The sequence below is a fragment of the Peromyscus leucopus genome, chromosome 10, assembly GCF_004664715.2.
Source record: "Peromyscus leucopus breed LL Stock chromosome 10, UCI_PerLeu_2.1, whole genome shotgun sequence".
NCBI lineage: Eukaryota > Metazoa > Chordata > Mammalia > Rodentia > Cricetidae > Peromyscus > Peromyscus leucopus.
In genome coordinates, this window is record NC_051071.1 from 60,299,514 (window position 1) to 60,314,559 (window position 15,046).

The following is a 15,046-nucleotide window of genomic DNA, read 5'->3' on the forward strand; positions in this document are numbered from 1 at the left end:
CCAGAACGGGCTCCCACAGGTCCCCCCTTCTTAATATATAAAAAAATAACTATTAATGACTTACAACAATCTCCATAGCTGTTACACCTCCCAGTATGGGAGTAGAGGATGATATAAATGGCATTTCTCTTTTGAATTAGGTCCAAGGTGACCACAGCAGTCTTAGCTGCCTCAAGCCCTTTCTAAACCAAAACTCTTAAGGCGACTACAAACTTAAAGAATCCCTTAACTTCATCATTACCATTAACAGGTTAACATAAATATTGCTATACATAGTCACAATTCTCTCAATCTTACAACTCAAAACAAACTCTTAACAGAACCATTAGAATTAGCATATATGGTGCTATATATAGTTAACAATTTTCTCCGTCTTACAACTTTAACTCAGTCATTTGAATTTTCTTGTTAACAGAACATAGGAAAAACTTCGATGTATTCACATCAAACTTAAACATTTCCTCAATTCCACAAAGCCAGGGTACATTAATATCAATAGGTTTCTGCGAACATAATTCAATCTCATAGCTCCTCCTTTTCTTTATAATTTTTAAACAAAAACTCAAACCTAGTTAGAGGAACCCAAACTTATACAATTCCTACAAACCCATATTGAAAAGCAATATTTTCGATCTAACCATTAATACTTTGAAAACTTAGCAAAACATCCAAAAGCAGTTTCTTAATAAAACTCTTTACACACTTTAAAAGTAGTCTCTTAGTATACCCCATTTGCATTTCTTACTAACAAAACATGACATTAATCCATTCAAACAACAATTTAAATTAAATAGACTAAGGAATATTAACTCTCCCTTTTCTTTATAATTTTAAGCAAAATCTCAAGCCCAAGTTAGAAAACCCAAACTTTTCTGTTTAAACAGTTCCATTTGTAACACAAAACCAGTTCCATAAGTAATTCCATTCTTACATAAACAGTTCCACAAAACAATTCATGAATCACCAGTAAATAAGGCATATATGCATACACAAAATTGCATCTTGATTCTAAGAAATATATTTCTTCATTTAAACAGTTCCATTTTTAACCCAATTCCAGAAAACCTTTCCTAGGTCATTACTATAAGTAAGCTCAAAATTGTCCCATTGCAATGAAGTCTCTATTGTTCATTTCATTTAAGTACCAAAATTCAAATGATAAATATTGGTACTAGTCATCCAAATATGAGAAATCCATAACCAAAATTTTTGTAATTTTATCTCATTTTTAAGTTCAAAAAGTTCAAACAAGAAAAATTCTGGTATCAGGCTTTCACTTCCAAATACGAAGAGATGTTTTTCAACCAAAACTTTTTGCAGTTAATAATTTTTGTTCAAACAAGTGTCTCTGCAACTTTTGTTCTTACAGACAGACCTTTTTAGTTATAGTAATATTTTAAACCGCACCGTTTTTGCTGTTAGCTCAGGTTTTTCTGTGCTGCGTTGATATTCCACGGATCTCAGCTGCGGATGCCTTGTGCTGGTTCTGGCGTCCGCCATTCTTAGCTTCTTAGCAGCTTCTGGAGATTTTGAAACCATTCAGACTGCCTACTTTGCAGTCTACTAGGACACTATCTCCTGTGTCTCAGGTGTGTTCACCATATACATTAATAGACTCACACTTAACATTTAAACTTTTTCACAAACTCACATATAACTTTTTTGCCTTGCAAAGCATTTAGACTCATATTCAACATTTACACGTTTTTACAAACTCACATACAACATATTAACATCTACTTATTTATACTTTATAGAACTACTTTAGCAAATATATTTCCTATTAATTCTTATATACTTATATTCATTCTATCTTATTTCTTATTTAAACTTACATTTACAACTAGCATCTTACAAGCTTATTACTATATGTCTTAAGACTACCTTAGATACTTCTTACAAGCTTATATTCTTAAAGGAACTCTATTGATCTATTTTACAAACTTATATAGGCTACCATTAGCATATATCTAACTTAGCAAACACCTAAAGATTTCTTAACACAGATCTAACAAGACAATTTTTACAAACTCACATATCTTATATTCGTCTTTCTACTTCTTACTCTTAATTATTATCACCATCTCTATCAAAAAGATTCTCTTAACTAGACAGGAAGTATGTACATCATTTCTAAAGTTTACAGTTTATAGTTAGTTTTGTTATAAAGCACTGGGATTTAGTGAGTGTTGTCATTATAGAGTTGTGATACTTGTTGCTAGGGGGCTGTAACATTCTCCGGACAAAGCCACACCCCAAAGTTGCGAGTCGGCCTTTTCGAACCGGCAGAGATGCACTGTCAGCAGTAGACAGTTTTTAACTAGAGGCTGTCCCTTCACCCAAATTCATAATAGCTCCCCTAAGTACTTCAATTCAGACAAACGTTTCTATTACAGCAGCAGTTTTGGTTTGCTCTACCAAAAAACTTCACTTCACATTGAGGGTGAAATTACCATATTTAGCTGCTGTAAAGCTCTTCGCCAAAAACTGCACAGCTATTAGGTGGTATTTTAAGGATTTTAAAGTGACTTGTTTGCTCTTATAGGTAGCTTTTTGTCATCCAACTGCCGTAAAAACTTTGCACAGCTATTAGGGTAAATAAGGCATTTTACCAACAGAGCCCCAAACCATGAAGCATCTAGTTCCGTATCCTTTCAATTTTTCATTGGAACTGACACTTAAACTCTTAGACGATTTTCCTCCTTATTCTTTTAAAAGCTGTATTTTAAGTTTACCATGAACATATTTTCAAGCTGACAAAAGTGTTTTAGGGCAATTCTGCCATCTTTAGTGGAAAAACTACCTTTCTCAGAATAATTTCTCTTATATCAGTCCCTAATAATATCAGTCCCTTATATCAGTCCTTTATATAATTTCCCTTATATCAGTCATTTCCCATAGTTCTTTTTGAGTCTGAGAGTCAACGGGTTCTCTTTTACTAGACTTGCCCGGGAGATTTGAACAAAGTCTCTTGCCTTTGCAACGGGAGATGTGAACAAGCATTTTACATTTTCAATTGTGGGACATTGGGAGGTTTCTATTTGCTCCTCAGCTGGCTTCAACAGGTGTCTCTCCTTCAGTTGACACTGGCCCCCAGATCAGAAACATGCCTGCCTCGTTAGCCGGCATTGAGGCTGGCATTTCTGATAGCAACTTTCCTCGGGGCTTGTGTTTGCCTTAGCCAGTCAGTGAAAAGCAAGATCATGTACAACAGCTTTTCCATAGCTCCTTCAGAGAGATTTTCTCCCACTGATTTTATTCTCATTTTGCTTGTTTCTTCCTTCCCCAGATGCAGAGCTTCAGGTATCTGTCTGTGGCTCTGTACCTCTGCTAGCTGCCTTTGGAGGTAGGGGCTTCTTTTTCTCCCCCTGAATCTGCCTCAAACTCTAGCAGCTTTGTCAGGTCATGCATTTTCTGGAGAGGAATCTGTCCCCTCTGTTTCTTCAGAGACTTTCTCCCAGACAGTTCCCAGTTTGGTCTCAATTTAGCCCCTCTACCCCAGAAACAGTTTCCGGCACTACAGTGGCGGCTTTTCCTGCTACTGAAGGTAGGGCTTTTTGTCTGTTTTTTCAGGGTCTGTGTGGTTTGCGTACAGACTGAAAAATTTAACAAGGGAGGTTTTTGGCATTTCTAAACTCCCATTAGGACAGGTGCTTTGCATCATCAGGCCTTCACCTGGCCCAGTCCCCCAGTGGGTTGCATTTGCTTGTCTGGGTGCTCAAGGACAGAGCTTATGCCAGAGGCAATCACCCCTCAGGGCTACACTCCCTCATCTCAGGGAGTCAGTTGAAACAAAGCTTTTCTCAAAGAGGTGCTTTCTCTGGACAGAAAAGAAAGCTTTACTCCTGGATAGTTCTGTTCTGCCCTGGCTGGGCTCTTTCCCCAGACAGCGTTCTGACTCAGCAGCACAACTGCTTCAGACACAGTTCAGCTTTACTGTTTTCCCAGAAAGGTCCTTTCTCTGATAGGAAAGCTTTTTCTCAGATTTTCTTTTTGCAGCTGTGGACCTATCAACTCCGGGGTTTGTAGGAAAGCAGATAACTGTGCCATTCCCACCGGCTTTAGTTTTGTTTGTTCATTAGCAATCTTCCCCTGGGTCCTGCACCTTCCTGCCTCAGCTCTGTGCTCCAGGAAGTTTGCAACTGCAGGAATCCTAGTATCCCCGAAATGCACTACAACTCAGAGACGCTGGCCAGTCGCCTCTGGGTTTTTGCGCAGAAGCAAGGATACAATGCTAACAGTTTCAGGGAATCTTTGCATTGGACGATTAGGAGCACCTTTTCATTCTGAAACACTCACTCAGAACCTTTGCTGCCTCAGCTCGGCTCTAACTGAAAAGCTTGGCTTTTTTGCTTTTCTCAGGTAAAGTTTCCTGCCCTTTGGGCTCTCTGTAGCTCTTCACCCTCACTCTCCCCAAGCGTTTCCCTCAGGGTACTCTGACCCACTGTCTTTTACTAGCTTGAAGAGACAGAGCTTAGAAGGGGTTTTTAGAAACTTGTTCCTGCCTCCTGCATTGCAGGGAGGATTTTTAAAGCTTGAAAGAACTTAGAGAGGTTTTGCTGTCTTAAGTTTGTTGTTTTCCCTTAGAGCTAATCACAGGTGGTCTCCATACTAATATCTTCAGGTGATTCTAATTTTTGTCCTCTCAAAAACAAATTTAGTTTTTAGGTTTAAGAGAGCTTTTAAGATTAAAGCTTTTTAGAGAGTTTTTTCCCCCCAAATTTTCCAAGAAACGCTTTATAGCTTAAGAGAAAGATTTTTTTCCCCAGGAGAAAGACCAACTTTTCCCAAAACTTCCCAACTTTAAACTTTGACTTTTTACACCCCCATTTTTGCCTCAGGGAGAAAACACTTTCTCCTGCCGCTTGGACTTAGCATTTCAGCTGTCCCCAGGTCAAAAGCTTCCATAGGAAACTTTTTCTTCCCCATAAGCTCAGAGAAGAGCTTTTTAACTACCCATAAAGCCCAAAGACTTTTCCCCCCCAGTTTGCTTTCAAAGCCCCCAAAGTTAGAAAATTGAAGAGTTTTTCTGTCTAGTTGCCTTACTTATTTTTTCCCTACACAATCTTACACTTCTAAGTTTTTCCTAAACTATATTACTACCCTATACCTTACTTATCACAGATAGAAATTGAGAAAGGGATAGAAGATAGAAAATTTTGACAGAAGAGAATTTCGCTGCAGCATCGGACATCCTTCCAGTCCGCTTTCCTTTTCTCTCTGCCTCACCAAAAATATATATACATAAAATATATTTTTTTTTATAACACCGGCATGCCTTTCCACTGGCAGGGCTGACTCGCACTTTCACCAAAAACTCTGTATTAAAACTTATTTTCCTTTATCTTTAGTCCCTATTAGTTTGTCTTAAGTCCCTGTTCACTTGTCTTTAGTCCCCCCTTTTTGTCCCCCCTTTTTTTCCTTTTTCTTTCGTCCTTTTTCCTTTTTCTTTAGTCCCTTTTTTTCTTTAGTCCCTGTTCACGGCGCCATTCTGTGGGGCGTTTACCCACCACCCCCACAGCTTCCCAGAATTTTCTTGAGTGCGAGCAGCAGGAAATATTAGATAGAAGGATTTATAGCGGAGAATCTTGCGGAGATAAACAGATAGAAAATAAAGGATAGCCTCGAGAGGGCCTGGAACCTATTCCAACGGGCCCCGACTGTCTCTGGCCCGGGGTTTTTATAGAGACGCCAAGGGGGTGGAGCAAAAGACCTCCTCCCCCAGCACAGCCAAGTGCAGGCCATCTCAGACACCTGCACTCAGGCCCGTGGTCCTGATCATCCTCTATGCGGACCTGCTGGGTAAAGCCACGAGGAACCCCAGAACGGGCTCCCACAAGTTATTATTGTTACAATACAGTCTCCATATGAAGAGGATGCCTGACGTCAGCCACAAACTCTTTTTAAAGGGATTGTTTGCACTTGAACTATTGCTTGCTCATTCGTTCGCTTTCTTATGGCAAGTGTTCATCAACTGCCTCTTGCTGTGCTCGGTGTCAGAGGCCCATGGGAGGAGCTGGACAGACCTCCGCTCTCCCGCACTTTGCGTTCTAAATAAAGACAGTATTCATGAAAGCAAGTGAAGAAAGACTCTGGCTGTAGGCCAGCTGGCTTCTTAGGAAGCAAGACTGTGGAATAGAAGCTAGAGTCTGGACGGCTGGAGAAGCTTCTCTGACATTTGAGATGAGACTTGAAAGTCGGGGGCAAAAAAAAGCCAGTTATTTAGTTGTGATTCAGCTACAAAAGGAAATGTGTGTAAAGGATTGAGGGAGAGCCAGCTTATAGTGTTTGAGATGCATCAGAGTGACCTGCAGGGCTGAGATGTTATAGAGCAGAGGATGATGCAGTTGGAGAGGCTGTGGACGGCCTCATCACACAGTTTCTCAGTGAAACATCTGTGAAGGATCAAGAAATAGTAGATGTGAACATGGCTGCTGTAGGCAGGGAAAAAAAAGATTGTAGGAGGCTTTGTCAGTGAAAGAGGTGCTTTGAGTGGAGTGTTACAGAGACCTGGAGAGATTTAGAACTTCAAACACAAAACCATCACACACATGCATACACACATACACATGCCCACACACATGCATACAAACATGCACACACACTTGCATACACACGTAATTACTCTCCTCATGCTGGGACAAGATGCCCCATAGAACAACCTGGGAGAAGGATTTGTTTCAGCTCACAGTTTCAGGGCATCGGAGGCATAGTGCCTGGGGTTCCTTATGTGGTGGCAGGAGTGTGCCTGGTGACCTGTTACATCTGGGCACATCAGGGGACACAAACCATAAGCCCTGTCCTTACAGTCCTTCACCTGCCAGTGAGGCTACAGTCCAAAATGTCCTACAATTTCCCAGAACACTATCTGGGGTTCAAGCGTTTGAGCACATGAGCCTTGTGGGGGATGCTTAATGTTTAAGCCATAAGATTGAGTAAGGTGTTTTTTGCTTGCTTGTTTGCTTAAAGATTTATCTTATTTTTAGCCATGTGATGTGTGTGTGCATGTGAATATGTGCAATTGAGTACAAGTGCCTTTTCAGGCCAGAGATGTTAAATCACTAGGCAGTTGTGAGCCAGAGGATGTGGGTGCAAGGACCTGAACTCGGGTCCTCTGAAAGAGCAGTGCACATTTTTAACTGCTGAGCCATCTCTCCATCCCAAGGTGTTTTTTAAAAATCAATTTTCATGTATCTCTTCACATTGTTACTACATATGTTAGAACCCTAGACAATATTGTGTCTGTGTTTTTAATTCCACCTAAATTGTTTGCAACTGACTTTAATGTTTTTTTAAACATAAAGTAGTATTTTTGAGATTCATTCACATGGAAATGTGTAGCCCAATCTCATCTGATAAGTCTGCATAGGGTTCTATTATATGTGTATAACTTTATTTGTTTATTAATTTGTCCTGTGGTGGGGTTAATTCATTGGGTATAGGTAGTGTTCTATTTTATGTAACAATACATTTATTCTTTTTCCTGTATAGATAACTAAGTGGTTTTTCTTCCTTCCTTTCTTCTTTCCTTTCTTTCTCCTCCTCCTTCTTTGCTATCATAAGCAATACTTATAAGAAACACTCTCGCCAGGCAGGGTTGGTGGTGCACGCCTTTAATCCCAGCACTCGGGAGGCAGAGCCAGGCTGGTCTACAGATCCAGGACAGGCACCAAAACAACACAGAGAAACGCTGTCTCAAAAAACTAGAAGAAAAAAAAAAGAAAAGAAAGAAAAAAAGAAAGAAAGAAAGAAACACTCCCTAAACATTTGTCTGAACTGCCAAGTTTAAGTTAGAAGTTCACAGATTTACTTTGAAAGGACTATAGGGTAAACATCTTATTTTTATGAATTAAATGTGGGTAAATGCCTGTGGAATTTCCTTTGCTGAAATGTGAACTTTGAAAAGGGAGAGATGGAGAAGGCTGGCACCCCCAAGCTTCCATTGTCCATAGTTATACAACATTATCACTTCAACACTCCCTTAGGCACCCATGAAAGTGGTGTCCGCTGCCATCTGGCCCTTTCGGTTTGGATATGACAACGAGGGATGGTCGAACCTGGAGGGGTCCGCTCAACTGCTCACGCAGACAGGTGAGTCTCTCTGGAATTAGCTCCAGGTTTTGAGAAACCACTGCCGTTCCTTTTATTTTTGCTAAGTTCCCGAGTCTAAGGATTGCGGTCCGTGCTCTCAGTTCCTAAAGAGGCTTCGCTTGGTGACCAGCTCAGGCCCACACTTCTGCACCACAGCTGTCTATTGGAGCAATTAGTTTATTGATCCTGAACAGCCTGTCCTACTGAGCGTCCACGGGAGAGTCATTCACGCTCTCGTTGTTGGAGATGATGTTCCTGCTGGTGTCTCTTGCCACCCGAGGACCCTTTGCTGAGGACCGGGAACTGTTTGATTACAAAGCAGGAAGAGTTTAGTGTAAGGGGGTAAAAATGGTTTTCAGGGTCTGGAGAGATGGCTCAGTGGTTAGACGCACTGGCTGCTCTTCCAGAGGTCCCAGCTTCAGTTCCCAGACCCACATGGCAGCTCACAACTGTCTAACTCCAGGATTTGGGCCTTAGGTCAACGTCATGGAGTGTGTAGTAGGAGAGCAAAAGGCTAAATGGTTCTGGTTCTCTCTCAGGCTAACCTCAGATCTTGAGAAGTGTCCAAGTGTCCTCATGAGCACAGGGCCTTTGGTCTTAATTAAAAGGCTCAGGCACAGAGGCCAGAGTCTAAGGAAAGCTGAAAAGCTCATTTTTATGCCAGTACTATGGAGCTGTTTGCCTTGGACGAAAATGCCATTGTTGGATTGGAGATGTAGCTCAGTAGGTAGAGTGTTTGCCTACCATACACAAAGCCCTGGGTTCAATCCCCACCACTGAATAAACTGGGCATGGTGGTGATATATATATATATATCTGTAACCCAAGCACTCTGGAGGTGGAAACAGGAGGACAGAAGTCCAAGGTCATCTTCAGCTACATTAAGAGGCCAGCCTGGGCTACATAAGACCCTATCTCAAAAAAACATGTGCACTATTCTACTGTTTCTGAACATGAATTGGGAATTTATGAAAGACATGAAGATGATTTGGACTTCTGGGAAAAGCATAAGAATATTTTCAAAATGTAGAGAAGTCATACTTTAATTAAAGTTTAATCATCCAACACAGATTCAAACCACACTCCTCTTATGACTCAGAAGGAAATATTTGTTGGGGGTTTATGAGTAAAGGCAAGGCGAATGAGCAGCACTCTGCTGGGGGCGGTGGTGTGCATCTTTAACCCCAGCACTTGGAAGGTAGATGTAGGAGGATCGTGAGTTTGAGGCCAGCCCTGACTACCAAATGAGCCTCAACAAAACGAAATAAAACAATAGCAAAGTTGGTAAAGTGTTTCACTAATGGCTTTTTATGTTGACCTGTCCTTGCTGTCTGCCCTTTTCCCAAACAGGTGCAGACTTTATCACCATTCTGGAGAGCGATGCTTCTAAGCCCTACATGGGGAACAACGACTTAACCATGTGGCTGGGGGAGAAGCTGGGCTTCTACACAGACTTTGGGCCAAGCACCAGGGATCACACTTGGGGGTGAGTAGACCTTGGGCGTTAATTCTGAGCAGAGTCCTGAAGAGTAAGCAGCAGTGTCTTGGGATGGGAAGGTGAGACTGTCCCGTGAATACGCCTCTGTGACACTTTTGAGTGGCAGGGAGGTGCTAACACTACGCATAGTCATGAATGTTCGTAGCGGCTTCCTAGGGCTGGATGTTACTGGTTCTTCACGTAGATCAGCCCGTCAAGGCTGGAGTCAAGTCAGAGTGCCAGGCCTGTCTTGATAGTCTCAGGTAGCTTATATTCTAGTGTAACAGGCCTGAACACAGTTGGCCTTCCATACCAGCTTCTTCCCTCCTGGATTCAAACAACTGGATATGGAGAATGTTTGAGAAATTCTAGAATGTTCCAAAGAGTGGAGCCAGAGAGATGACTCAGCAGTTAAGAGCACTTGCTGCACAATTGTGAGGACCACCGTTCAGATTCCAGCGCACACATAGCAACGGGGCATTTCTGCCAGTACCAGAACTCCAGTCCTGAGGGATCTGACTCCCTCTTTTGGCCTCTGTGAGCACAGACAGGTGTACCCACACACATATATGCATGTACACGCATTCACACACACGCACACGCGCGCACACACACACACACCAAATAAAGTCTTCAAAAAGCAGAAAGTTCCCCAAAAAGTAAGACTTGAATCAGCCCCTCATTAAGTACTATATTGAATTCGTGTGAATGAACTAATGTATCAGTATTAAATTACATTCTATAGAAAACCTACAGGTTATTTAACACACTCAGGAAAACATATATAGATTGTATGTTAATGTGACATGATTTTTACATAAGACGCTTAATCATTTGAACATTTCTGTGTTTGTGGGCATCATGGAGCCAGTCCGCTCCAGACACAGAAGGACAACTATAAACATGCTCACAAAGAAATAAACAAGACAACCTGAGATTGTGTGATACCTGTTATGTATGAAGAAAGCCAGCTACTGAGAGAGAGTGGGTGGGCGGGCGGGTAGTGGCCGCGGGATGTTGTTTAGTGTAACAATACAAGTAAAACGGGCCATTTCACCTTACCAATGCCATCTTTTTGTGACTTCGCGGCATTTACTGAAACATGCTTGATATTGTGATATCAAACACAAGAAGACAGGCTAATTAGGAAGAGGCAATGAACGAGGAACTTCCATAGAAGTCTGCCACATTCCTGCTCTGGGTGCCGCTCCGTGGGTGCCTGTCATGTGGCATGGCCTTTCAATGCATTTCCTCCATCCCCTCTCCGTGATAGGCTGAGACCCATATGACCTGCTTCTTTTCATTGTCATACAGGATCATGGTGCTGTCGCGGTACCCAATTGTGAGATCGGAGCATCACCTTCTCCCGTCGCCAGAGGGCGAGATTGCACCAGCCATAGCTCTGACTGTTAACATCTCCAACAAACTGGTGGACTTTGTGGTAACACATTTTGGCAATCACGAGTGGGTTTCTTTGGTTTACTTAATATTATAGAAATGACGGAAAAAATTTTTCAAATATTACTTTGATTTTTTTTATGAAACAGTCTTTCTGACTTTCTACTTATTTAAAAAACATCTTAGATGATTTTCCCTGTGTTGCTGGTTGCGCATGCATTTCAGATGCAGACAGTCCTTAGTGATGACTGTGTAAGTCACGACTGCTCCATGTGTGACTGTGTTTAATCCTCAAGTTATACAGGCAAAGGGCCATAGTGCCTCATTTTATGCGTGAAGACATCAGGTGGAGAGAGGTTAGATGATGATGGTCAGGGTCACAGAACAGGAAGAAGTCAGAACCAAGTCAGCGGTCACATGTGCTTGGAACTACACCTTAAACCAGACTGTTAAAAAAAAATACACCCGATGTCCTTAGAGGGTTATCGGCACAAATAACTGTACTGCTAGGTTCTGAGGGCACCAAGTGACAGTCCTTTCTTTTCTCACATTTTCAGAAACACCTGACAGGCAACACTGGCTATCCACACAGATTTACTCAGCTAGGTCCTGTCTTCCAGCCTCCTTCAGTAGAATTTCTCCTACATTCTTGATTCCTGGTGATCTCCCCACATCTTGCCTTATCGCTGTAATAGTCATAGCTATCTTTCTATGAAAATGCCACCGGGCGGCGGCGGCGGCGGCGGCAACAGCGGCGGCGCATGCCTTTAATCCTAGCACTGAGGTGATAGAGCAGGTGGATCTCTGAGTTCCAGGCTAGCCTGGTCTACAGAGTGAGTTCCAGGAAAGCCAGGGCTATACAGAGAAACTTTGTCTTGGGGGGTAGGGGGGAGAAGAAAGAAAGAAAGAAAGAAAGAAAGAAAGAGGCAGGGATGGAGGAAGGAAGGAAGGACTGAAGGAAGGAAGGATGGAAGAAGGAAGAAGGAAGGGAAATGACTTGTCTACTTATGGATCTGTTCCTTGCTCCTGTTAGTGTCTATACATTGCGAGGAATGAAATTTCCCAAAGTCCTTTGCCGTCTGCTTTCTAGGTGGATTTAGCCAATGAGAGGCACGAGTTGGGAAGACAAGAAAAGGAAGAAGCCAGGGCATGTCTCACCCTTTCTCTGTGCTCTTTCCGGTTTCTCTGGCAGCAGCCGAGTCTCTTCTGTGGCTGCAGGTCCTTCCGGGAAGGCCCCAGTTCCGTCATGGAAGCCTCGGCCATCAGTGAACTCCCTCTAGCCAGTGCTGACTTCGGACTGACTCTCTAGTGTCATCCCTGCCTGTCCCTCCTCTAGGGTGGGACAGTGGTGTTAGTGTCTCATTGCTGCCGACCTCTGATGGCATTGCTGGTCCCTGACTGGCTCCTCACCACTTACGTAACCATTTCCCTATATTAAATTCACTCTGTTTGAAACTCCCGGGGTGCCTCTATCTTCCTGATAGGTCAAACACATATGTTCTTTTCTCTGAGACAGTAGAGCCCTCCAAAGCTTAATGTACTTGCCGACTTATCTGTTTCATGCCTACAGTAATTAATATGTTAATAACAAGATGCCCAGCTGGTATTTGGGCAAGAGAGCAGAGGAGACATTCAGAAAATATTCAGATGAAGTAACACTGTGATCACACAACAATAACAACAATAAGATCCAGGGATGCCAACGCATGGTGGCTATTAGTTCTTTAGCTGTGATCCTGATGACCAGGTCTCACATCACTGTCACACTTTCTTCTTTTACTTGTGTATTTTATATTTACTCACCATGTTGAAGAGTAAGCATTGGGCCTTTGTACACGTGAGGCAAAAACTCTACCTTGATGAGCTACATCCTCACACCTGCCGTGACTTACTCATAGTGAAGAAAAACTTGAGCAAATTCTGTGTTTGGCATAGAAACTTAAAGATTTGTTTCATTTTTGTCTGTGCACCTGTACCTGTGAGTGGGGATGTACACATAAGTGTGAGTGCCCGAGGGAGCCACAAGAGGGTGACAGATGCCTTGATGCTGGAGTCACAGGTGGTTGTGAACTGGCTGACTTGGATGCTGGGGATTGAATTCCATTCTTCTGTAGGAACAGCAAGGACTCTGAAGTGCTAAGCCATCTTGTCATCCCCAGCAGAGATTTTAAATCAACTTGACTCAGTGGTTTCTGAAGAAAAGTGTTTCGTAGTCAAGACTTTGTCAAGCCCAGTTTGAAGGGCTGATCTATGTCCTGTTCATTGTAAAAACTCAGACTTTTCCCAACAGAAATTGCTCTGGTTTTGTACCCTGTTTGAGGATATTTTGGGGGAATTTGGCTACCTGTTTTTTTTTTTTTAATTGTTGTACACATAGAGTGAAGATGCTCCTTTCTGTATTTTGTTTTTTTTTTTTTTTTTAGAGATGACCTTGACCGAAAGTTACAGGCCATTGCAGTTTCAAAACTATTGAAAAATTGCTCAAACCAAGTGATATTTCTGGGCTATATCACTTCAGAACCTGGTTCCAGAGATTACTTACAACTTACAGAACATGGCAATGTGAAGGTGACACAATTTTAACACGATTTCTGATCTATAAAGTTAAATGCTTCTTTATTCCTATATGCTTAAAAAATCCAACCCCAAAAATGGGCATGCGTGTGTGTGTGTGTGTGTGTGTGTGTGTGTGTGTGTGTGTGTGTACAATTGGAGGTCACATTATTTTGAGACAAGGTCTCTCACTGAACCTGGAGCTCATGTAATAGACCCTGGGGTCTGTTTGTTTCTACTTTCCCAGGGCTAGGATTACAAAGCGTGTGCCAACTGTGCCCAGATTTTTATATGAGTGCTGATGATCTGAACCCTGGTTTGTGTGGTAAGCCCCTTTCCAACTGAGTCATCTCCCCAGCACCCTGATAACTTAATATATAGTCTTCTTATTGGGCACCAAAAAGCACTGTTGTTTCAAAGCAGTAGGCTACTGCTGCTTTGAAACAACACAACACATAGATTTGCTCACTAATCGGCACTGTGGACAGGGTTCAGTGGGAAGAGCTCAGCTGTACTTCACACAGGGCCGGTAAGCTGTTTCTTGGGCACCGCAGGATTTCCTGTGCGGAGGAGGATTTATAAGCAGCGCTTTTGGCTCGGGACTACGGCTCCTACTCACGGGCTAACTGGGCTTCCTCCCTTCATGGTGGCTAGGTTCCCGAGTGAGTAAACAAGGGGAGAGCCTGCATTGTCCTCTGGGACTTGACCTTCCAAGTGACTTGGTGTCACTTCTGCTTTGGTCGTAATTCTTACCGCATTGACCTGAAGGAACATAAACGCCACCCCTTGACTCAAGGAGTGTCAAAGACTTCTAGGAAGAATCCCACAGGCCCAGGGAGATGTTATTGTAACTGCACTTAGAAAATAGAGTCCAGCACACTGGGAAAGTTAGTTCCAAGGCCGTGAGTAAAAGCAGAAATGGAGTATCAGAAAGAGTGACTTCCGGGGCACACAGGCAGGGCCCGACCATACCTTTCCAGGTCTAAAACACTTCTTTTCTTCAGCGTCTCCTGAGATAATCAAGCTCTCAGGAAAGAATACACAAACCAAGCATCCAAGAGACTGATCCATGCACCGGAATATGACACACATCAGTTTATAGTGAGAACACAATTGCTGTGCTTGATTGGGCTCAGTAGAGAGTTCTCCTTTTTGTTTTGTTTTGAACCTCATGTCTGGAGGTGGCTGTCGAGTCTGTAGACCCTAATTGTCCTTAGAACATAGCGTCGGGAAGCTGATAGAGACATGACGTGATGAGGGTTCCGGCAGGTGACTCAAGTGACGGGTGAGGGTGAGAGAGAAGCAAGTTTCCTGCTATAGACGTCCTGGTGGAGAGTGTTGTCTGGAGTTGTTGTTTCTCTCTGTGGCTCTGCTCAATCAGGACCCCACTGCCATGGCCTCTGTCGCTGTGCATCCCTCCCGCCCCTCTACCATGGCCTCCGCTGTCATGGTCTCCACGCCTGTGGTTCGATCACGTGAAACAGCATCCATGTTCTATGGGGGAAGAGAGAAAGAGCGAAAGGAGAG

General features: G+C 42.8%; 1 protein-coding gene across 1 annotated transcript in view; it reads left to right on the forward strand.

Annotated features, from left to right (window-relative positions):
- Cwh43 (cell wall biogenesis 43 C-terminal homolog) overlaps nucleotides 1-15,046 on the forward strand; it is a 56,119-nt gene that overhangs the window by 21,562 nt on the left and 19,511 nt on the right. The window contains exons 10-13 of the mRNA XM_028864225.2: nucleotides 7,986-8,091; nucleotides 9,442-9,577; nucleotides 10,883-11,032; nucleotides 13,390-13,534. Coding sequence (XP_028720058.1) covers nucleotides 7,986-8,091; nucleotides 9,442-9,577; nucleotides 10,883-11,032; nucleotides 13,390-13,534 — 537 coding nt within the window. The remainder of the gene's footprint in view (nucleotides 1-7,985; nucleotides 8,092-9,441; nucleotides 9,578-10,882; nucleotides 11,033-13,389; nucleotides 13,535-15,046) is intronic.